Below are 25062 nucleotides of genomic sequence, written 5' to 3' on the forward strand. Positions count from 1 at the left end.
GGTGGTCATGGTGGGGAGTGAGAGATACTGTGCGTCTGTGAAGACTCTCACGGCAGACTCTCTCTCTCTCTCTCTCTCTGTGTGTGAGAAGGAGAGAGAAGTTGGGGTTGGGACCAGAGCATTCCTGTGAGAACATGTTGTGTTTGGGACAAACATCTCTAGGGTGTGCCCCATTCCGTTGTTTTTGCTGACACAATCACGTTATTGCACCCTCTCATTGCATATCATAATCACATCACATATCAGATACATATCACACTTGAGCTGTGTTAGCATCAGTTGTCCAAGCAATGACTATATGCTCGCGGTAACTTATAGACATCCCGCAGTATTTCACAATGCATCAACGGCTATGCCAACAGTGTGCTATAGTATAACTCATGATATCAAGTTAGGTATTTTTAGGAGTCCTATACCTTGCCTTTTTTCTTTTATTATATTTTCTCCTTAGAAGCTAAACTTGCCAATTACATAATCCAATTAGATTCCAGCCACCTTGATCATATAAAACCTAAGGTTACTGATGCAACAAATAATTCTAGTAGCCAACCGAGGCCCCTCCTCCTCCTCGGTGCAATCAATAATTGAAAGAGGTAGAGCCTCGTTGTTCCACAAACTCAGCTGTTAGTTACCAAATTGGTCCAATAGATACATGTGACCGTCGGCATAATATATAGCTAACTTTAGATTTGGCTAAAAGTAACTTACCTCAGCATCCAGCTAAGCACCACAACCAACTTTACCACATTCAGCACAAGAATGAGTGCTCACCAAAGCTCTGCACTCAAACTGTTTCAATCTAAATAGGCATGCAGCAACTGCAACACCAGAAAATCTCAGATGATGCATTAATTGAATGGTGGATGGATGACAGACCAATACAAAGTCTGATCATGTACCCGTTATGTAAATAAGTTATCACGTATGACAGACAGAACGTAATTGGCATGAAGATAATAAAACAATGCTATGTCGGTCATCTATTCTTCTTACCGCAGTCAAACAATTGAGATTTTAGTAGAGTAGCCCAAACCCTCAAAATTAGACTTGTAGCAAATCTATCTCAACAAAATCAGTTACTATACCACCCACCTATCAATTCCTATGCACATCAAAATCTGGTCTCACATCTCTGATGGAACAAGGGAGAGCCAATTAATGCCAATATTGTTGTGGAATTTTCACTATTGCTCATGCTGTCTTAGCACTGTACAACAAAAGATAAAGGAATAAAAAGAGAGGGTGAAATGTCAAATCACAAGTCAAGCAGTCACCGCAATTTGTTTTTGCAAAAATAGCATTATCCATCCACACTCAAAATATCATATGTTAAACGGTTAAAGTAAGCTTCTCTAACGGTAATAACTAACAACGGACACAGTCACAGACTCCGCAGAGCAGCAGCAATGGCTGCTCCTCTTTCCCTCCACCACATCAGACTACCTTTCTCTTCAGATAATCCAATCTTACACAACAAACCAACCACTTCCACCGCCATCGCCGCTGCCCCCATCACCACCGCCACCAAAACTAGTAGGACCAACAACCCAATTGAACCACACCCATGTCTCGCATTGCTAGACAAATGCTCCACCATGTCCGAGCTTAAGCAAATCCACGCCCAGCTCCTCCGAACCGGCCTCTTCTTCGACGCCTTCACCGCCAGCAAAGTCGTCGCCTTTTCCGCTCTGGAAGGCTCCGGAAGCCTCCATTATGCTCGTTTAGTCTTAACTCAAATCCCCAATCCCACCACTTATACTTGTAATTCGGTTATTCGAGGCTACACCAACAAGGATTTGCCCCGTGAAGCCATTTTTTTCTACCAAGAAATGATCATCCAAGGTTGGGTGCCTGACAGGTTCACATTCCCATCTCTGTTCAAGTCTTGTGGGGATTTGTGGGAGGGGAAACAGCTGCATTGCCACTCTACCAAGTTGGGTTTCGTTTCGGATTCATACATTCAGAACACTTTGATGAATATGTACTCGAATTGTGGGTGTTTGATCTCGGCTCGCAAGGTGTTTGATAAAATGTTGGAGAAGAGTGTGGTTTCTTGGGCAACCATGATTGACGCTTATGCGCACTGGGATCAACCCATTGAGGCTGTAAAGCTGTTTGATAAGATGGAGAGTGAAAGTGTGGATCCTAACGAGGTTACTTTGGTTAATGTTTTGACAGCATGTGCCAAGGCAAGGGATTTGAAAATGGCCAAAAGGGTGCACCAGTACATTGAAGAGTACGGTTTTGGAAACCATTTGAAGCTCAATACGGCACTCATGGATGTTTATTGTAAATGTGGATGTGTATTGCTTGCTCGAGATTTGTTTGACAAGATGCCCGAGAAGAACTTGTTCAGTTGGAACATTATGATCAATGGACATGTTGAGGATAGTAATTATGATGAGGCCTTCCTACTCTTTCGTGAAATGCAGCTTAAGGGCGAAAAGGGGGATAAGGTGACCATGGTATGTTTATTGCTTGCTTGCAGCCATTTGGGTGCTCTGGAGCTTGGAAAGTGGCTGCATGCCTATATTGAAAAGGAGAAGATTGAGGTGGATGTTGCCCTCGGGACAACACTCGTCGACATGTATGCAAAGTGTGGGAGCATAGACGGTGCATCGGAAGTTTTTCGAAAGCTGCCTGAGAAGGATGTTATGACTTGGACAGCCTTGATTTCTGGCTTTGCAATGTGTGGACAAGGGAAGAAGGCTTTGGAGCATTTCCATGAGATGCAGATGAGTGGAGTGAAACCAGATGCAATAACATTTGTTGGGGTATTGGCTGCTTGTAGCCATGCTGGATTAGTGGATGAAGGAATTTCGCATTTTAACTCGATGCATGAAGTGTATGGCATTCAGCCTAGCATTGAGCACTATGGTTGCATGGTTGACATATTAGGCCGAGCCGGTCGCATAGCTGAAGCAGAGGAGTTGATTCGGAAGATGCAAATGCCACCGGATCGTTTTGTTTTGGGAGGGCTTCTTGGTGCCTGTAGAGTCCATGGCAACCTTGAGGCTGCAGAAAGAGCAGCTCAACAGCTTCTAGAACTTGACCCGGACGATGATGGAGCGTATGTGCTTCTTTCAAACTTATATAGCTCTATGAAAAAGTGGAAAGAGGCCAAAAGAATTAGGGAACTCATGGCAGAAAGAAATGTGAAGAAAGCTCCAGGTTGCAGTCTGATTGAGGTTGATGGTATTGTCCATGAATTTGTGAAGGGTGATTCATCTCACCCGCAATCGACAAACATCTACGAAATGCTTCAAGACATGATCGAGCGGTTAAAGAAAGCTGGTTATGTTCCTGAGAAATCAGAGGTTTTGTTGGATATAGATGAAGAAGAGAAGGAGACTGCACTGAGCCTACACAGTGAAAAACTGGCAATTGCATTTGGGCTCATAAGCACAAACCCAGGAACAACAATACGAGTTGTGAAAAACCTCCGTGTATGCAGTGATTGCCACACTGCAACCAAGATCATCTCCAAAGTTTACAACAGAGAAATTATTGTGCGGGATAGGAACCGATTCCATCGATTTCAGGATGGATCTTGTTCTTGTAAGGATTTTTGGTGATGTAGCTTCAAAATTCTTGTTCACTCACGAATTCACACAGTTTTGGTGTAATTTTTAATATTAATTCAAAGCATCTCCACAAATAGCGGATCGATCAATAAGCCATTATAAAAGCATGAATTTGTACGTGGAAACTGCTACAAGACATATAACTTCAGAAAGTGGATGCGTAGACATGAAGTTCTGTGCGTGCTTGTATGCTGCACGTTCTAAAGTATCTTCACAAAAGAAAGAAAGAAAAAGTATCACACCAGCGAAGCGGGGGAGGTTTGAACTAAACTAAAGACCCTCCCCTTGTCTTAACTATAATGATATAAAATTCAGTGTAAATGGTGCTGACGATACATATTGAACTTCACAAACTGGATTTTCATTGAACGATGCACAATCCGCGGTACACTGTTCAGATCGGCATTTGGCTATTAATATCTGTAAAGTTGGAGATGAAATCTAACCAACAATGAACTGTAATATATAACCCCATCGCCAAACAGGTTGGAATCCCAAACTTAATTCAGGAAGAAATAATCTTCCTATCAATATTCTAAACAAAAAGAAAAACATGAAAACTTTTGGCACACATTGCTTTGGTTTTAATAGTCCTTGGGCTACGCAAGAGAGCATGCAAACATCACGTAACAGAAATGAATCAGACACCAAATAATTTCCAGATAAAAACAACGGCATTGTCATTAATCACTGGTGAAAAGATCAGCTGAAGTGCTCTCAGATATCAAATTGTAAGAACATAATTCGTGTGTAAACCAGATACAGAAAAATTCCTAAGATACTAAATGCTAAAGATAAAACTTCAAACATGCACTGCCGCTTCACCAGTAGCTAAAATATAACCAGGTAGGAATGTAATTCTCATATAGAAGCAAGTTTACCAGAAACTGCCTTCCCTTGATTTTCTTCAGGAAAGTCATCACCATCATTCTCGCCGGGAGTCTGCTTAGACACTGTTGTTTCGCGCTGGGATGGAGCACTGCCAGCTCCAGTCACTGACTGCTGATAAAGAACACCCCCTACAATTGTTAAGAGGAGGCAGAGCAAACCAAAAGGACTGGCATGCTTATCCCAAATCAGCACATTGATGGCAACCGTAAGAAACTTATTAACAACACCAGTCACTGTAAATGCTGTTGCAGAGATTGCCTTCCTAGCTGCAAACCCAAAGAAACTGATGAGCAATCCAAACACACACGACAGTGAGACCGCGAAAAGTGCACCAGGTTCAAAGAAATTCGCAGCATTCGATCCCAAAGCACCAAACACTTCAGCATACTCTCCCGTTATTATCCAAAACGGTGGGGCCATCATTAGTGACAACAGATTGTTGTACAGCACAAAACCCCAGGTGTTCAACCCGAGATTAGTGACCATATGTTTAATATAAACCATTTCAGTTGTAATGGTAACCAAATATGCAAATGCCCATGAATAAGCGGTCAAAGTGAAACCCGAATCAGTGGCCACATAGCCAACAGCTCCGCCCAAAATGATCAACAACGACACGAAGGTAAGCTTAGATGGGATGGGCTGTTTCCTAAAGGCAGTATCCGCTAGCGCAACCAAAAGGGGTGTGCATGATCTAAACACTATAAACGTATCCACATTGGCATGGCGAAGAAGATTAGTGTTGGTAAAGATTGCAAGGTAGAACACAAAGGCAGCAGGCAAAAACTTCTTGGCCGTCTGGAGTGAGAAGGGATCATGGTGTAAAAATCCAAACTTTCCCAGAGCCCAAACTCCCAAAGCAGAAGTAAGGTATTGCAGTGCGGTCAAAAGGCCAGGGTAGTTGAATTTGGTAATGGCAAACTTGTTTATCACAGCTAACAAGCTGGAACAGAGTGCATACCCAACCACGAGACTGCTCGTGGCGAAGTACGGCTTAGTTGAATCAACTCTAATCGAAGACATTGAGACTAACTAATGCACCCAATTCAAATTCAGAGCAAAATCTAGCAGATCTTCAAAAATTTCAAGAACTACATATACAGTGAAAGACAGCACTATGAAAGATTAAGTGAATGAGAATGAAGAGGCAAGAACTTCATAGAAAATCCAACATATGGGTATTGAAGATTATGCCGATCTGCTATATTGGTCAGGAAATTAATACATAAAACGACGATATATTGGATTGAAATGTATAGATAGAGAAGAAATTGTACATCACCGACACATAGAAAAGCACGGATCTTGAAGCAGAAGGAAGCAGAGGATGGCCTCGCTGTGGAGGCTGAGATCTCAGAGAGGGCTTTGGAAAGCTTAGTGAAGCGAAATGGGGGAGAAGAACAGAGAGAGAGAGCCTTGCAGAACAAGGAGAGAGAGAGACCGATGAAAGAATAGAATTGAAATTTCTATGGCGTTGATTTGTCGAAATAAGAAGATGGTGAAACGGCTTCGTTTTAAGAGTCGTTGGTTTTGGTTTGATTGGACTATGTCGTCGTGCGGGGGTTTATGTGTTAATGCCGTAGTTGATGGAGTGATATTTATTTAATATTAAAGATTTCTTGAGCAGGATCTCTGCAGATTTCCCCAATTAATGATCATGTAAGTGTGAATATAATAAGGAAAATGCTAGGGAGACCAATTTGGGATACCAACTTGTGTACCAACTTTTTAATAGAGTGTGTGACCCATTGTATTGGTGGGCTCTATCTTTATTAGAGAGTTGGTATCCCAAGTTGGTCTCCCTAGCATGACCCATATAATAATATTAACAACAGGAAAGGTAAAGAAAAATAAAGACAAAACTTGTTGTCAAATAATATTCACACATGCCTTGCTGAATATAAAGCTAATGTATGTTAAGTCGGTTGGTCAGAATAATAAACCCGATTCATTACATCTGAATTAATATTATAAAGTAATTTACCCTATTGCTTGTATTTAAGAAAGAAAAAAAAGAGGTTGAAGGTCGGTGCACTAATCAAATTGTTGGGTCGTTTTGAAGCCCAAATTATTGCAAGCGATTGAGACATCAAATTAGGCCCAGTATTAGAACCAAAGCAAGCAAGCAAAATCAAAAGTTCAGACTGCAAAAAGCACAAAAAGCCGAATATGCTCACCCAACAACACAACGGTCAATCCTTCATGTTAATTTCCCGCCACTTTCTATCTAAGCCATTCCTCTTCCCAACCTCCTGTCACAACCCCACACTAACCAAAGCATCATGCATCCAATAAAGAGACCTCTCTACCAGGAGTCAAAGGCCGTTGGTTCTGCAAAATTGGATCACAGTGGTGATCTATTGCCTAATCCTGCTGAATATCGCTCTATTGAGGGGGCTCTCCAGTATCTTACTTGGACTAGGCTTGATCTCTCATATGCAGTCAATCAGGTGTGTCAGTTTATGCATACTCCAAGAGACCTTCATCTGCAAGCAGTAAAAAGGAATTCTGAGATACCTTAAAGGCACAATCAGCCATGGGCTTTTTATTCAAAAGAGAGCTACTAATGTTCTATCTCTGCAAGCCTACTCTGATGCAGATTGGGCAGGTTGCCCTTATGATCGACGATCTACCGGAGGTTATTGCATCTTTCTAGGATCTACTCTCATTAGTTGGAGTGCAAAGAAGCAATCATCCGTGGCAAGATCCTCAACTAAAGCTGAGAACAGATCACTCTCTTTAACAGCAGCTGAGCTTTCCTGGATTGCAAAGTTATTTGCAGATATTGGTTACAAACTTCCCTCTCTTCCAGTCTTATGGTGTGATAATATATCTGCCATAGTGCTATCAAATAATCATGTGTTTCATTCTAGAACGAAACATTTTGAGATAGATTTCCACTACATTAGAGAACAGGTTCTCAATCAAAAATTGACTGTGAAGTATGTTTGTAGTCAAGACCAAATTGCTGACATTCACACCAAGTCTTTGAGCAAGCAACGTTTCCTTTTTCTCAGGTCTCAAGCTTTCACTTCAGACCCCTCCATTCAGCTTGAGGGGGTGTAAAGAGACCTCTCTACAAGGAGTCAAACAAGTCAAAGTTAGTTAGAATATTGATGTTAAGTCTCTGTTTAGACAGCTGTAGTTTTGATATGATCTGTCGGAGTATTGTTAGAGCATGAATCTTGTACAGTAAGCAAAGTCAGTTTTTAGTTTTTGTATAAATACTCTGATGTAATTTAATTATCATTAATGATAATCTATATTTTCCTTTATCCAATTCCTTCAAAGCTGCAAATCCATGAACCAGCTCAAACAGATCCAGTCCCAGATGTTTCTTCTTGGTCTACACCAAGACAGATTCACCCTCAGCAAACTCATGGCCTTTTGCACGGACCCATCTCTTGGAAACTTGAATTATGCTGACTTGGGTATGGTTCTGAATTTTAAGCAATTGTTTGACGAAATGCCTGAGAGAAATTGGGTTTGAGGATGCTTTTGATATGTTCCAGCGGATGCGATGTGAGAGCAATAAGAAGCCTGATGAGGCTACGTACGGTGGTAAGCACCCTTTCGGCTTGCACAGCATTGAAAAATTTGGAGCTTGGTAAACAAATTCACGACTATGTTAAAAGTGAGCTTAAATTGACTACTATAATCGGAAATGCATTGTTGAACATGTATGCTAAGTGTGGTTGTTTGAATGAAGGCCAGCGAATTTTTGATGAGATACCATCGAAAAACGTGATCTGTTGTACTAGTATGGTGTCTGGGTCTGTAAATTGTGGTAGGCTGGATGAGGCTAGAGAGGTTTTTGATGGGAGTTCAATTAAGGATGCTGTTCTATGGACCGCTATGATTAATGGGTATGTGCAATATAACCGTTTTGATGAGGCGGTGGCTCTATTCCAAGAGATGCAAATTAGAAGAGTTAAAGGAGATAAATTTACAGCGGTTACTCTCCCCACAGGCTGTGCTCAGTCGGGAGCATTAGAGCAAGGGAAATGGATTCACAGGTACATAGATGAAAACGGAATTAAGATTGATGCAGTTGTTGGTACTGCTCTTATTGAAATGTATGCAAAATGTGGGTGCATAGACAAATCCTTGGAGATTTTCAATGGATTAAGGGAAAAAGATGCAGCCTGTTGGACTTCAATCATTTGTGGGCTTGCAAAGAATGGCAAGGCAAGCAAAGCAGTCGAGTTGTTCTCAGAAATGATACAGATTGGCATCAACCCTGATGACATTACCCTCATTGCTGTTCTAAGTGCTTGCAGTCGTGGAGGGTTGGTTGACGAGGGCCGTAAGTTCTTCAACTCCATGAGAAAGATGTATGAAATTGAGCCAAAGTTAGAACACTATGCTTGTCTGGTCGACCTCCTTGGTCGAGCTGGACTGTTAGATGATGAAGAGGAGATGATAGAGCGGGTTCCAAGTGAAAACAATAAGATTATGATTCCACTTTATGGTGCTTTGCTTAGTGCTTGCAGAATCCCTGGCAATGTTGAGATGGGTGAAAGAGTGGCTAAAAGGCTAGCGGATATTGAATCAAGCTGCTCTAGTGTTCACACGCTTCTTTCTAGCCAATACGTACGCCTCTGCCGACAGATGGGAAGATGTAACAAAGGTGAGAAGGAAGATGAAAGATCTTGGAGTTAGAAAGGTGCCTGTGGGAGCAGTTCAATTGAGATTGATGGCATTGTCCATGAGTTTATTGTTGGTGACAGAGATTAATATTGTGTTACACAGATTGATAAAGCAATTGTTGGGTTTAGAAGAGAAGGGAATGGAAAGAGAAAACCTAGTTTTAATTGGTTTATGATGAGTGAATGCAGATGTTCTGAAAATTTTATACCCCAATTTATATGTTGCATCCCTTATCATATGACTGCAGCACAGCCAAACCTAAGATTTCGATCATTACGATAAAAGTTCAAAGTATGCTCTTAATAACCTTTCACAAAAACTTAAGATAATATTGTAACGACCCCAGCCCATGTCCCAATGACATCTTGGGGACATGGAATGGAGCTAGCTAAATATGGTGCCAATCAAGTCACTGTTTATACTTATACATAATATAAAAGGCACGTACTAATTAATTAAGATGAAAACAAGTAGTATAGTCTAGGTAATTGATTATTTATGCAGCCGGAGCAAAGTCATAGTCTCCATCATCATCGTCGTCATCGTCCCCTTCTGAGCATGTCACTGCAGAAGGGGCAAGACCCTCAAAATTAGGGTCATCTATAGCTTCTCCATCTGCATGCTTCTTGCACCACAAGGCAATATTGATCTTAGAAATGGGACACATTTTCTGTTTTTGTACGGGAATAAAAAGAAGAATAAGAAGAATGCTGGCTGGATTTCGGGTTTCTTGAAGAATTTCTTTCAAAGGGGTGGTATAAGTAGTAGTTAGAAGGAGATTGAGTCTGCAAGGTAATATAAGGTGATATATATATAGATGGAGGGCGGGAGGGAAGTGCAGAAATTGATATATATGTATGTAAAACTCATGCATGCGCAAGGCATTCACGTGGGGAGTGTGAATAATGCATGAAGGCTGTGCAAGAACCATTGCCCCATGACAGGTGGTGCTCTGTCATCCAGCCACCTAGGATTCACAGATGACAATTCAGCAAACACGTTGGTACAACTGTGTAGGTTTTGAAGAAAAAATTGAAAGAAAAAGAAATGAAGGAAAAGATCTTTGGCCCTTTGGGTGCATGTTTGGGTAATGGGTTGGGCCATTCTTGTATACATGAATGCGATCGAGATATATAATTGGTGGAAACTGAAAGAGATGGATCGAATCGATGCTTTATTTTATTTACATAAAGCTAGCAAAGATATGTACACATATTGTGCCACTGATTGTGGAACATAATTAATTTAGCTCAAGGACAATCGCCACAAATATAAAATAAAGATAATATTCTTATTTAATTGACTGAAGGATATTTTAGTTCTTCTTTCTTAATTTCTTTCAGGTCAATATAAGTTCATTTTGTTATTTCAATGAGTAGTGGAATAATGTCATCATGTCAACATATAAAAAATGATCGTACCGGACTAGCATCATGTCACACTAGCAGTCGCTATCGACCAATATTGTAAATACACATGTGAGATAACATATATATAATTTTATTCCTCGAAAATTATTCTAAAAGAATCTTGATAAAGAGAACCCCTTTACCGTACGGCCACCAGCCATTTATATATATATATATATATGATATAATATGATCATGTGATCCATCGTCAACATCTCCAATTGGATGCGGAAGAAGTTGGCTTCAATGTCAATGAAATACTGGGAAACATTTTCAGCAACAAGTTGATTAAATGGGACTCTAGGAAGGAAACATATAGAGTTCCCAAATCGCATAAGAGCGAGCTAAAACTACTTTTGAGAGGCAAACAATTTCATGAATGATAACCGAACGCGTTTTTGCAAAAGTCAGAACACGACACACAATCTCAACCAGTTTCTCTAACAGCTACGTACGAAGCTTCGTTTAGTTAGCTTACAGACAGGTCTATCAATTTAAATCATGCTGCTTTAAATCATGTTGGCAATGGCCATAATATTAATATGCATCGATGTGGGTTTTGCATACATAGATATATGACTCGTGGAAGAAACTGGTATATATGTGAGAAGAAGAAAGAAAATAGAAAGAGGTACCGAGCAATATGCACACCTACTGAGGTTTTCAAGCGTGTTGACTTTTTTGCTTTTCGTTTCCTTCTAAATCACGTTGACTTTGATGTTTTGACTGTAAGCATGTTCCTTTTTTTAGGGAAGTGGACTTCTAGAATATTGAGACATATATGTAATACTACTACTAGGACCTAGGAAGGGAGAGAGAGTGAAAACAGTCCAATAGCGTAGTATATATATGCCACAAGAAAGAATCGCACACTGCCATGCGCTTTGGTATGTTGTAAACTAATTTCATTCATGTTATAAGATGAGTATATAAGAAAATTAGGGCAGGGTCGACACGTGAATTAGTAATCAAGGGCCTATGGCAAATGTAAAAAATTAGGCCCATATATATATATAATATATTTTTTCACTTAAGTGCTAAACTCACTCTCATTTTTCAATCAAGATTTAACTTATCAGAATTAACTATAAAAAATTTAACATTCAAGACAAATAAATTATATAAATTCAAATTTCAATATATACAAATCTAAAATAAGAGGCTACGCTTGATACATTCAAATCTATTAGTACAAAGAAATCCAATAAAATTTTAATACTTTAAATAATAAACAAAAAACAAAATAACTTGGAATTTGAGAAATCCCCCTCCACAACAACAAACTTATAACTTCCAAATTTACAATCAATTAGAACTTAAAAGAGTTGAGACACCCATGTTACTTTAAAAAAATATATTTTTAAAAAATATAATAAATATAATATACCTCTTTAGAAAAAAAATTAAAAAATTAAAAAATTGTCCAGGGCCGACACTGTTAGTAACATCACATGGTGAGCTTATTAATGGTATTTAAACATTAATTAAGTCTCACTTTTATTTAAGACTGTCATGTTCAACAATTAGGGTAATTAAACCAATCTCATTAATAAATCAACGTCAGCTTCACAAACTAACGAATATCAAAATTAAAATATAACAAGTAAATAGACGGAGCTTCCTCGCATACTCGAATCATGTGTCATTGACATTTAAAAAACAACAGCAGTCACTGGTTGTAGCCACGTCATTTGATCATGGCTATGATCAGGAAGCTTTATTCTGAAATAGTAATTATAATAGGCTAACAGCCATGGACCACGATGATCAGCATCAGAGTCATGCTGCTGGTGCAAAATCATAGTCAGGATAGTCGTCGTCGTCATCACCGTCCCATTCAGTGCATGCTGCCGGAGGGTAGTCATAGTTTGGATCGTTGTCATCATCGCCGTCATAAGTACCAATACGAATCTTGTAGCATACAGCAGGGCCATAAATGCCATCTCCATCGATCACCATGCATATGGTTGGAGTAGCATGAGAGGCCGATGAGCTTGATAATGGGAGCCAGCCATGAAGTAGTAATTTTGATGCACTGACTAATTTTGAAGTAGCAAAGAAAATGTTATGGGCTACTAAAATTTAGTTGATGAAGAAGAATAAGAACGAGTGTGAAGAGTAGCAAACTTGGAAGCATGTATATATAGAAGTTTGGAGAGAGCGCGCTGGCGTAATGTGTAGATCGGAACCATGCATGCATGCGTTTCATTTCAGATCAATACAGAGAAGCTTCATGCCAATTTATAGTTTTGTAATGTGTATGCCTTGCCTTCCACTTGGAGCCTAAAATGATATTTGAATGATTTATTTATTTATTGTGTGACCTGGAAGTCAAAATATATTTTTAAAAACCGATTAAATCTCTGATGGAGTATGCACAGCTTGGAACATCATATGGCATATACCTTCCCCCGTCCCTCTTTTTAGAAAATTAAATATCAACTCAAAATACGAAGGATTTATTAACAATAACCCAGACGTTTTTTCTCATGAATTTAGTGCTTATCATACCATTGAAGTAAGCAAATTAATGTGTACTCCACTCAAATCGGAATCCAATCCAGTTGCTACTAATTGCTATAGATACCCACTTTTCTTTTTCTTTTTTCTTTTGTTCTTTGTGTTTCCACGTTAATTAACTACACGTTTTGCTTATTAATCACCCTACATTTTGCTTATATATGAGAAATTGACGATAAAGTCGTCCTCCAACTATTCCTCGACTTGCATATAACTCGTTCTTTCCATCAACTCTATCAACTTTTCCATCAAATTTAGGGCTATAATTGTCTTTCCACTTGTAGAAAGTGGAGGCATAGTTAGAGGACGACCATAACTATTTTTGAAGTTCATGGACGAAAATGTAAGTCGAGGTATAATTCAGGAACCATTGATACATTTTAGCTTATTTTAATAATAGCCATATCTATAATTGCCATCATTAGAGCATCCACAGTGGGGAGGTGTAAATTCGGAGGTGTAAAGCCACTTGTACATCTCCTTTACACCTCTGGGAGATGCAAATATCATTTTTGCTCAAATGAGTTGGATGCAAATTCAAAGATGTAAATCCGATTTTCTTGTATTAATTCTTTTTTTGTGTTAAATTTTTTTTTATGTTAATATTTCTATGTTAATTTTGTGTGTGTTAGGTTTAATTATTTTTTCTAAACAAATCGACGTAAAATTTTTAAAATTTCGATAAGATATAATTTCATTCAATATGATGTAAATAAAATTAATATGAACCGTTGGCTTTGATATGAATTTATTCTTCACCATTGATCAGTGTAATTGTTAGTTTCATATTTCATTTTGAATGAAATATGGCCATATATTAGAGAGTTATTGTTAAAGAACTTTGTACATTTGCATCATTTTAATAATTTCCCATTTTAATAAATCTCAGCCATGCCCTGGGGCTACCATTTTAATAATTTTTAGGCAGCTTTCCTATATCCTCTCTCTCTTAGCTTTTCTATTACGGGACCCACTTGGTTGGGTGTAAAATTAAATGTACATTTGCATTTGTTTTCCCATCCCGCCCACGGTTGTGATGTACATTTATAGTCGTATACATCTCCCGATTGCAGGACATTCCGGCTATCAAATGTGTATATTTAACATATACCTCCATATACACCTTACCATTGTGGATGCTCTTAGAAACCACACAAATAATAATTGGTCGCATATGACTTCATTAAATCAAAGGAGGTACACGTTGATTATTAACTCGAAATTCCTTAACAAAATTCTTCCAAGGGATCGAACAATCCTAGCAATTAATAGTACATTCCTTAATTTATCAAAGCTAAATATTACCACTCTATCAAGAATGTATGCAATTACTAGTCAGTCATGCAGCTGGAGCATAATCATAACCACCATCATCATCGTCATCGTCATCCCCTTCCATGGCTGCTGCTGCTGCTGGAGCATAGTCATAGTCTGAATCATCGTCATCGCCGTCGCCTTCTCTACATGCTGCCAGGGCAAATATATCATCACCGTTGAAGTCGTTGACTCCATCGCCATGCACCTCGCACCATGAGGCACTGATGATCAACTTGGAAAGGGGAAACATTTCCAACAAGTTGGAAAGGGGAAAAAGAAAGAAGAATAGAAAACAATTGGAGTTTGGGAAAACGGGAAGGTTTTGATTGGATTTGAATAAGAATGTTTGAGGGTTTGCCATGTATATATAGAGTGGAGAAGTTTGCTGGGCTCGTTTTGCCACAAGTTAGTCGCGTGTTGAGAGTGTGGACTTGTGCTTCAAGGGTGTGCTAGCCCACTGCATGCATGTGAAATGTGCCACTAATACAGCACTAATGTGGTCCAGCTATATATATATATATATACGCACTTAACATACAGATTTTGTATGCACTAATTAGCAAAGATGACCAAAAAGGAACCATATTGACATGGCTTTTATACAGAAATGGAATTTTCTACCGTCCATGTATTGCCACATAAAGGGCATTGCAGCCACTAATTTCAGATGGGCCCTGTGAGTGTGACTAAATATCAGCTGAGATGAGATTCTGACTGACTGATCCAGCTGAGATGAGATTCTGAAAATGGTGGGGTTGATGACACTTTTTCTCAAAATTGAACACCAACCAATCAAACTTTTGGCTAAGATTTTCGTACGCCAAAACCCAAAGCAATGCACCAAACTAACACAAACACCACAACCTTAGCCTTCAGCCCCACAAAATGAACAGCACACACCAAATTTTCAGGCCATTAATTCCTGCCGCCTGTGTCAGTTTCCGGCGGCTGAGCACCGCTAAGCTACTGCCCTGCCCACGTCCCAAAGCTTTGAAACACAGACACTTGTCTCTTCAAACAGACCAAAACTCCAAGTGGGCTGTCAGGCTAAGCTTACTGGACCAAAGCCCGCCAAAATCTAAACCAACGGTTGACGTGGATCGGTTAGTGGATTTTTTGTACGAGGATCTTGTCCATCTCTTTGATGATCAGGGTATTGATCGGACGGCTTATGATGAGCGTGTGAAGTTCAGGGACCCAATTACCAAGCATGACACGATAACTGGGTACTTGTTGAACATCTCCTTCTTGAAGATTGTGTTCACGCCTAGGTTCCAGTTGCACTGGGTCAAACAGGTAACATGTTTGCTTTCTCTGTTTTTCTTATTTCAGTTACTTTAAAATAATGAAATGATTGGATGATGTGGCGATATAAAGATACATACTTCAACGATAATTTTGACATTTGTGCAACATATTCTAGAAGCTGTGATGTTCTTGATGATTTCATATTGGTTTGAGTTGAGGATTGTGTTCTGTTGATATTATTGTATGGAACCTGAGTTCTGGTGAATGGGGATTTGAAATTCTGACATCAAAGTAACTTACTGCATCTGTAACTACACTTCCCGTCATTGAAATGGACTTTATGTAAACCAGCTAAACTTGGATGTGAGTTCTTCTGATATTGTATCAGTATATCAGGATTTGAGAGCTCATTGATATCTCAAAGCTCCTAATTTGAAGTTTGCAATGAAGCATTCATGTTGGTATTCACTTGAAGAATGCTGTATATAATGGCATATGGGTTATGCCTGTTTTACTGACTAAGTTTCTATAGACAGGACCATACGAAATCACCACAAGGTGGACTATGGTTATGAAGTTCATCCCTCTGCCTTGGAAACCAGAATTGGTCTTCACAGGAACCTCAGTTATGGGCATCAACCCGGAGACCGGGAAGTTCTGCAGCCATGTGGTAAGACTAACGTGTCTTTTATAACAAGCCAATAGAATGCATTGTTTATGACATGTTTTAGTAATTCACTATCCTTTGATGTGTAGGACTTCTGGGATTCAATAAAGACGAATGACTATTTTTCAGTAGAAGGTTTGTTGGATGTTTTCAAGCAGGTACTGGTCCATTATTCACTTGCCAAGTTGCCATTATATGATCAGAATCATGTACAGAGATTCTAAGTCCCTTCTTGTATTGTATGTAAAACTCTGCAGCTGCGGTTTTACAAAACTCCAGACTTGGAAACACCCAAATATGAGATATTAAAACGAACGGCGAATTACGAGGTGTGTATGCCTTTCAATGAATGTTGTGTTCATCAAAACTTAAGGCTTATAGACTTTATTACCATGTCCTGATTCTACAGGTGAGAAAGTACTCCCCTTTTATAGTGGTAGAAGGATCTGTGGACAAGCTGTCTGGGTCGGCCGGTTTCAATGATGTTACTGGGTGAGTGCTTTCCCTAGCCAATCATATGTTATTCTTCCCTTTCTTCTCTTGGATGATAAGCATAATGGATTCTGTTTAGGTACATCTTTGGAAAGAACTCCAAAATGGAGAAGATACCAATGACTACCCCTGTCTTCACTGAGGCATCTGATGCTGAATTTTCCAAAGTATCCATCAAAATATGTCTTCCACTGGAGAAGGGTATAAGCAGGTGAGGTTCATTTTTTTGATTTATCTCTAAAATCTTAAAAGAGGGAAATTAATAGATATGATATGTCAATCCGCATTTATTCATATGTGATGCAGTTTGTAATAAGAAAATACCTGTGACCAGTTTACCAGATCCCAATCAAGAAACGATTAGGTTAAAACAGGTGGAAGGAGGCACTGCTGCAGTTCTGAAGTTCAGTGGAAAGCCTACTGAAGAGATAGTTCGCGAGAAGGAGAAAGTGTTGCGCTCTAGTCTTATTAGAGATGGTCTCAAACCTAAGAATGGTTGGTTGCTTGCTCGTTACAATGATCCTGGCCGAACTAAGAGCTTTGTAATGGTATGGTTGTTGTAACCTCAAAGTTCATAATTCTTAGATATCTGTTTTCCTTGAGACCTGACTTCAACCAGTTGGACATAAGTGATAAATAACTTGTGTGAGAATAGGCATAATATAACTTTGGTAAAAAGGATATCTACCCCTTGAAATTTTGAAATTATACTTGAGCATGAAAAAGTTACTGTAGGAAGCACAACTAAGAACACTGGTGTCTGCTGCCTTCAGTACTTGCTGGTTGCGTTTTCATTTTGCGCACTAACTATTGAACTTTGAATTTGTTTTGGGGTTGATTGCATTGTAGAGGAATGAAGTACTGATATGGCTGGAGGAGTTTACATTGGACTAGCATGTTGAACATGGCCGTTCTTCGTTCTAACTCTCCCTGTTGATCATTTTTCTCCACTACTTACGGTAAGAGTTTTTTCTCTTCCCATATACACATTGTTGATTGTTGTAAAGTGTTCCTTGGAGTTGTGAAATCAGATTTACTATCTGCTGCTTTCAAATGTCAAATGTTGAGACAAATTCTTGAAACAATTGTGGTGCCCGATCGAATTTGGTCGTTTTCAGAAGTTCCCAATGCAGAATAAAACTCACATCCTGTCCTGGTGGTTTCATTCTGTCCTCAACCATTGACATTGTCTTGCCAGTTTAAAAAAAAAGGCATAAGCACCTCTGTCTCTGTGCTTTATGCTTAATGCCTACGGTCGTGCGCATGTGCAAGTTTGCCAAATGCCAACCCAAGCCAACAAAGTTGGTCGCATTTCCTTTTCAACTATTTGCCTCCGCTGACAACGGATGCTTCGTACTTTATAATCATCAAACAGTTTCTGAAAGCTTTTAATCATCAAAGAACTTTCAATGTTCAAACAATACTGTCTCTGTTAAACTCATGTATTGATTATGAAACAAGGTGATTATTATTGAAGTTCAATCAATGCAATGCAACGCCCTGCTCGCTGAGTAGCTTTGCTCATGGATGGAATGGAAGAACAGCTTGGCACGTGGACCCCTAACACTGACAGACAGACAACATATATTCGAGAAAGAGACTGAGAAGACAAAGAGACAAGACAGAGTTGTATCCATGTGAACAACTCATCAAGCTCATGGAAATGGTCCCTCAAAATCATAGTCAATTATGAACCGTCCCATATACATAAATTACATCATGTAGCTAACATATACTCGAACCAAATTTAATATCATTTACTCACTCAGGCTTTGTACATTACGCCTCATGACTGCAGTCTGCCGGTGCAATGTGCCTCTCAATTTTAATGTATTTTAAAAATACAGAGGCTTAGTTGTGATCTCTAATGAGGGATTTGTGATCTAATTAAGAACAGTTTTAGAGCATCTTTACTCCGATCATAGTGCCGCCATTTTTTTCGACCAAAAAAAATAATTAATGCCGCCATTTTCTTATCAAAATCTTATGACACTTGAAATTTTATGCTCAAGTTTCTACAATACCATATTTTCATGGTTAAATTCAATATCGAATAAGCTACACATAACCATTCAATTCAAGGGAGATTAAATCTTGGGAAAGAAAAAAAAGGAAGATTAAATCTAATTAATTATTCATATTCACAAATATATCACAATAAAATTTGGTTCAGGTTGTCGACTTTTAGTTGATGACATATACTGAGAATTTTGACTAATTAAAAGTCTATCAAATTTATCAACAGAAGCTGCTTTGTCTTGTCCGGATTTATTATTAACCAAAAGCAAATTAAATTACAAATTACAAAATGCAAAATGAAAATTCGGAAAAAAGGACTTTTCCAGCACACATACGACAAATTACGGAAATTTCTTAATGGGAGAAAAAAAAAAAATTAAAAAATCCAGTGGAGTAAAACTTGATAAGAAGAAGAAGAAAAAAAAAAACATGATAAGAAGGTCTGAAAAGTCAAAGAGGCAGCTAGCGCCGCTTTGTAAACGCCGAACGCGTACTCTTCGCTGCTTTCATGGCTTCCCCTCGCCTTCTCGTCCTCAGCTCCTATTTAAACTAAATTAAATATATATAATACCAACCTCAACCTCTCGTCACGCACTCATTATCCTAATTTTAGTTTAATTTGCAATTTTCATTTCAAATTTACCGTTTGCAATTTTCTCTCTCTCTCTCTCTCTCTCTCTCTCTCTCTTCTTTTCTCTCCCCTCCCTCTCTGTCTATACATTTCTCTCTCTCTTGTTCTCCCTTTCTCTTTGGCTTCTGTAGCGACATTCTGAGATCTGGTGGTGGGATCTGACGATTAAAGGTGAGTTTTTTGTTCTGGGTTTTGCCGCATTATGGGACTCGCGGCTTTCTTATGCATGAATATTTGGTCTGTGATCGTTTTATGCATGCTTTTTGCTGTGAAATTTTGTTGGAATCTCTGAAAAGTTCAATCCTTGATGTCCATCTGCATCTGGGTTTCGTCCGATTATCGTTATCTTCCATTAGCTCTAGTAATTTTTTTGAAGAATATTTTCTTTTTGTGGTAAATTATGTTCTGGGATTACTTTGCTGGGATAAAAGTCTGAAAAAGAGGGGCTTTATTTTTTTCTCACTATCCTTTTAATTTATATACTCGGTCCTTGGATTTAGGTGCCGTAAGTTTATTTTGCTTTCACTTTTCCATCATCTCAGTGATCTGTAGAGGTAAATCCAGCAGAACCCTCTCTTTGAAAAAATCTATGTTGACATCTAAAAATTGTAGAAATTATGTATTTCTTGGGAAGGGATTTCTGGCCCAATTGCAATTGAAATTCTATGCAAATTGCCTATATGCTTAAGAACCTCGTTTTGCCTTTTTTTTGTTTGTTTGTTCTTTTGGCAGTTCCTCTTGTGCGCTTAGAATCAACTATTAATTAACTGTTGTTATGATCTTGTCGTGCATTTGATCTCATCCATACGGTTGTATATCTATCAGGGAAAAATGACAGAGCCGAAACCAGACACACCCTTGATCCCACCATCTTCATCATCATCATCATCATCATCATCATCGCGAAACCTTCCCGACTTCAAAAATTCAGTTAAACTAAAATATGTGAAGCTTGGTTACCATATTCTCATTACCCATGGAATGTACCTCTTTCTTTCCCCACTTCTTGTTGTTATCGCTGCCCAGATCTCAACATTTTCTCTCCAAGATCTGTATGATCTTTGGGAGCATCTCCAATACAACCTAATTTCGGTGATTATCTGCTCGACTCTCCTTGTTTTCCTATCCACTGTCTACTTTCTCACCCGCCCTCGCCCGGTGTACCTTGTTAACTTTTCCTGCTACAAGCCAGAAGAATCTCGAAAATGCACGAAAAAGATTTTTATGGATCAGTCTCAAATGACTGGTACATTCACAGAGGAGAATCTTCAGTTCCAGCGAAGGATTCTTGAGAGATCTGGCCTTGGGGATTCAACTTACCTTCCAGAGGCTGTACTCAACATTCCTCCAAATCCGTCAATGAAAGAAGCTAGAAAAGAAGCTGAGGCTGTGATGTTTGGTGCCATGGATGAGCTTTTTGCTAAGACAGCTGTAAAACCTAAGGACATTGGAATCTTGATTGTGAACTGCAGCTTGTTCAATCCCACCCCATCTCTTTCTGCCATGGTTATCAACCATTACCAGCTTCGAGGGAACATAGTCAGCTATAATCTTGGTGGGATGGGCTGTAGTGCAGGTCTGATTTCAATTGATCTTGCTAAAAATCTTCTTCAGGTGCATCCTAACTCTTATGCACTGGTTATCAGCATGGAGAACATCACATTGAACTGGTACTTTGGAAATGATCGCTCAAAGCTTGTCTCAAACTGCTTATTTCGGATGGGAGGGGCTGCTATATTGCTTTCAAACAAAAGCTCAGACAGAAGACGGTCCAAATATCGGTTAGTTCACACTGTTCGTACCCACAAGGGTGCTGATGATAAGTGCTTTAGCTGTGTTACCCAAGAAGAAGACTCCAATGGAAAGATTGGTGTTACTTTGTCAAAGGATCTGATGGCAGTAGCAGGTGATGCTTTAAAGACCAACATCACCACATTGGGGCCTCTTGTTCTGCCAATGTCTGAACAGCTGCTTTTCTTTGCTACATTGGTTGGGAGGAAACTTTTCAAAAGGAAGATCAAACCTTACATCCCAGATTTCAGACTAGCTTTTGAGCATTTCTGTATTCATGCTGGAGGAAGAGCCGTATTGGATGAATTGGAGAAGAACCTGCATCTATCTGATTGGCATATGGAGCCATCAAGGATGACACTCCATCGATTTGGAAACACATCGAGCAGTTCTCTCTGGTATGAGTTAGCTTATACAGAAGCCAAGGGAAGGATGAAGAAAGGAGATAGAACATGGCAGATAGCTTTTGGCTCGGGATTCAAGTGTAACAGTGCTGTGTGGAAGGCTCTTAAGAGCATAAATCCAGCAAAGGAAAAGAACCCATGGATGGATGAAATTGATCGGTTCCCCGTAGATGTTCCAAAGGTGTCAACCTTCTAAATTTAATATGGTCTTCCCCATTCTTATGCCACCGCATTTTGGTGGCTTTTGCTAGCTTTCTTTCTGATTGAGGTCTTAGAATTGGTTTTCTTGTTTTGCCATGTCTGAGGTTCTAGGAATTTGATTGTTTCTTTTAGGACAGGTCTTTGGTGGTTTAGTAGGGTGGAGAGCAGCCAAATTCACTTATTTACAAAGGGGGTGCAGTGGTAGGGATTGTCCGAGGACATTTATTTATTGGTGTTTTTAGGACATTAAATTCGAACATTTCGAATTAGGACCTGTATGTTGTAAATCTACTTGGATGTTGGAACTAATTTAATCTACTTGAGATATTTGCTTTTGCTCTTACTGCTATAAATCTTGTACGTGAATTGGTGCGAGGTTTGTTACAAAATTATCACCATGCATAGAATAGTTGAAAATTACCACCCAGAGGACTTCTTTACTGGAATTTTGTGGGGGCCAAAACAATCCTTGTGATCATCTTTGTGATCTCTATCTGCCTGGAAGACATTTTCAAAACTTCATTGTTGGTCAACAAGTGCAGATAATATCCCATAAAATTTTGGATAGAGATCCAGTTTGTTACCTACAAGTGTTTCTAGACATCCCCAATGAAAGCAGAGAGGTTCCACTTTCACCTTCTTATAGCATATAAAAAGTGCACAATCTGAAGTTTTAAAGGGCAAATCGGACTCCATCATCAACTGCATTCATGCAGATCATAGTTTGGTACATCTTTCTATAAAGGAAAAATAACAATGGGTTGTCCAAACATGTCTTTGATACAGGGATGGCAATACCGCTTGATGACAAGATTCCTAAAAGTAAGCCTACGATTAAATAAAAAATGTCAGATAATGACATACAGAATGAAGAAGATTAAGCCGCGGAAACAGCAAACTAAGCATGTAATTAAAGTCACTGGGCGACTCTGTTCCTTGAAGAAATTTGGCACTAATCTGCAGCTATAGTCCATCTGTTAACTATTCCTTGGTCGACTTGTTGATAAGTGACTTGTGAATGTGAGGGATCACACCTCCACCAGCAATGGTTCCTTTGATCAGGGTATCAAGTTCTTCGTCACCACGAATAGCAAGCTGCAAATGCCTGGGAGTGATACGTTTCACCTTCAGATCCTTGCTCGCATTGCCTGCCAACTCTAACACCTCAGCAGTCAGATACTCCAAGATAGCTGCAGAATAAACCGCAGCAGTCGCCCCCACTCTCCCATTAGCAGTGGTCCTTTGCTTCAAGAGGCGGTGGATCCGACCCACCGGGAACTAGAAATACATAATACGTTAGTAAATGGATGAATATCCAGCAACAAACTTCACAGTCTCTAGTTTTAGAGATTCAATAAAAAAAAATTGAGACCATCACCAGCAACTACTATTATTCTAGACAATGGGAATGAGGGGATAAAACATAAAGAACAAAGACATAGAATTCAGAACAGGTTTACAATCCAAATAAACCACTGGGAAAAAACAGACGGGTGCCAGCATCATATGTGGTAAATTCAAACAAACTATTCACTAGAAACAAGGTCACATCCCTGCTCACCACCCAGAAAAAAACTCCAAAGAACATAATTCTGAACATTTATTCACCAAGGCCAACTATTACTTTTACTATCAAAGAAACCTAGGATACAAACTTATGGACAACTGAGAGAGAAAGAGAGACTCCAAAGCATCACGAAAGAAATTATATATTCATATGCAATATCTTAAAACGTGTCTATAATAAGTTATTTTCGGTTATGTTTTCCTTAAAAGTTAGAATTGTCAAGGTGTGGGCCAACTATTTGGTTTTATATTTCAAGACCCCTCACGCGTGGAGCTTTCTTCACTACTAGAGAGCCCAACATATGGAATTCAACATAGATTGACAGGTCGCAGTTGCTGGTATATAAACTCAGAATCTCCCCACTCTAATACCACCATCAGTTTTGTTGAATTTACCACTATTCCTACAAATTAAGATGTTTGAAAGTGAGTTAAAACTATTTTTATATTCTAATATATTGTATAACTTAATCCAAGAGCACGAATATTTCTATTAAATACCAATTAATGTAGTGATTAAGCTAAGCTAGTTGTTTGTATTGTCATCTGTGGGAAGGCATAAGGTCTCAAAAGAACAAGTTCTCAGACACATTCTCCAAGCCAACCAGGTAACAACTAAACCATGAAGGGCAAACTGTGCATTCTAGATTCTGACACTCCCATCTTATTGAAACATATTTCTCCCCAAAACAATCTTAAATGGAAAACCACCAAAGATATTTTTAAAACCATTGTTTTTCCCCATCATTGAAAAACAAAAAAAATTCACCTCCTTTGGTTGCTCGGACAACTGAGATGTAACACCAGTCATCACTACATCAATTTTGTTCCCAAGATATGAAAAGCACAGTCAAGTTAGGCCCAACAGTTTTAGTGAGTAGCATTCGGGACTTTATCTTGTTTTTATCACCAAAAGAAGCAAACCCCACGGCTAATATTGTCCCAGCTCCAAATAGAAAGCTATCTTCTTTGTTCTTTATTTATTGAATGTTTCATAGATTTAACCGAAAAACTCATCCTCAAGAAGCAAAACTCAGATAGTTTTAGAACCCAAAAACGAAAAGAAGAAATTGAAAACGAGAAAGAAGTGAAAACCTGAAGCCCAGCACGAGATGAACGAGAGATGGGTTTCTTCTTGTCCTTGTCTTTGTTGCTGTTGCTGGCACTCTTGCCCATTATCAGACCCTTCGCGCCCTTCCCCGACATATTTTCCCGCGAAAAAGCAAAAGGATTTTTGGTAGGGTTTTACTTATGGGGGAGATATTAATCAGATAACATATATATATATATGATTTAATTGGAAAGAGAATCAAAGATGGTGCGCTCTTAGTCTTAGAGCACTCTCTTCTCTGGTCTCTCGCAACACCAACACAGGCTCAGCCAAGGAGAGGTTCGCGATTCGCAAATGGTCGGCCAGAGTTTGGACGCCTACTTATTCAAGCCCTCTTTGACTAAAATAACCCTCTTACTTTTTTCAATTTACGATACTGGTACCCCTAGTTGTTTTTTTCTTGTTGTTTATATACATTGGCCTTTCCAATTTACGATAAATTTTCATTAATGTCTTCGAAATCTTTTCCAACACAAAAATTTATCAGTTTTTCAATATCAAAATGTAACATTTATCTCAGAACATGACCAAACCAGTCATTTCCCAACTTTTGATATTTTT

At 39.0% G+C, this 25062-nt stretch overlaps 4 protein-coding genes and 2 pseudogenes across 6 annotated transcripts; 4 read left to right on the forward strand and 2 right to left on the reverse strand.

The window, feature by feature from the left end:
* Positions 1–1301: 1301 nt before the first annotated feature.
* LOC110759883 (pentatricopeptide repeat-containing protein At5g06540 pseudogene) lies at positions 1302–4053 on the forward strand (annotated as a pseudogene).
* A 186-nt stretch (positions 4054–4239) lies between these two features.
* GONST4 (golgi nucleotide sugar transporter 4) lies at positions 4240–5985 on the reverse strand. The gene has a single exon (XM_021962111.2). It carries the CDS (start codon positions 5496–5498, stop codon positions 4446–4448), a length of 1053 nt encoding a protein of 350 aa, XP_021817803.2. The 5' UTR covers positions 5499–5985; the 3' UTR covers positions 4240–4445.
* A 1791-nt stretch (positions 5986–7776) lies between these two features.
* LOC110759900 (pentatricopeptide repeat-containing protein At1g31430-like) lies at positions 7777–9518 on the forward strand (annotated as a pseudogene).
* Positions 9519–15114: 5596 nt separating this feature from the next.
* HBP5 (SOUL heme-binding family protein) lies at positions 15115–18646 on the forward strand. 3 transcript variants are annotated; one of them, XR_002527194.2, is made up of 9 exons: positions 15115–15667; positions 16152–16289; positions 16376–16444; positions 16544–16615; positions 16696–16778; positions 16858–16989; positions 17113–17326; positions 17628–17737; positions 18240–18646. XR_002527194.2 is itself a non-coding variant. In XM_021962129.2 (8 exons), exons 1-8 carry the CDS (start codon positions 15257–15259, stop codon positions 17670–17672), a joined length of 1164 nt encoding a protein of 387 aa, XP_021817821.2. In that variant the 5' UTR covers positions 15115–15256; the 3' UTR covers positions 17673–17946. The 3 variants fall into 3 exon arrangements, 1 of the variants encoding a protein (XP_021817821.2); XR_002527195.2 differs by lacking the exon at positions 18240–18646 and adding an exon at positions 17897–17946; XM_021962129.2 differs by lacking the exon at positions 18240–18646 and having other exon boundaries at positions 17628–17946.
* A 607-nt stretch (positions 18647–19253) lies between these two features.
* Positions 19254–22167, forward strand: LOC110759898 (3-ketoacyl-CoA synthase 11). The gene is made up of 2 exons (XM_021962039.2): positions 19254–19599; positions 20254–22167. The coding sequence occupies exon 2, from the start codon at positions 20260–20262 to the stop codon at positions 21817–21819; it is 1560 nt and encodes a 519-aa protein (XP_021817731.1). The 5' UTR covers positions 19254–19599; positions 20254–20259; the 3' UTR covers positions 21820–22167.
* Positions 22168–22495: 328 nt separating this feature from the next.
* Positions 22496–24813, reverse strand: LOC110759899 (putative histone H2A variant 3). Its single transcript, XM_021962041.2, has 2 exons — positions 24486–24813; positions 22496–23102 (listed from the first exon to the last, which is right to left on the reverse strand). The coding sequence occupies exons 1-2, from the start codon at positions 24594–24596 to the stop codon at positions 22806–22808; spliced, it is 408 nt and encodes a 135-aa protein (XP_021817733.1). The 5' UTR covers positions 24597–24813; the 3' UTR covers positions 22496–22805.
* Between the last annotated feature and the right edge of the window lie 249 nt (positions 24814–25062).

The sequence above is a fragment of the Prunus avium genome, chromosome 7 (assembly GCF_965620075.1).
Source record: "Prunus avium chromosome 7, drPruAviu1.hap1.1, whole genome shotgun sequence".
NCBI classification, from domain to species: Eukaryota; Viridiplantae; Streptophyta; class Magnoliopsida; order Rosales; family Rosaceae; genus Prunus; species Prunus avium.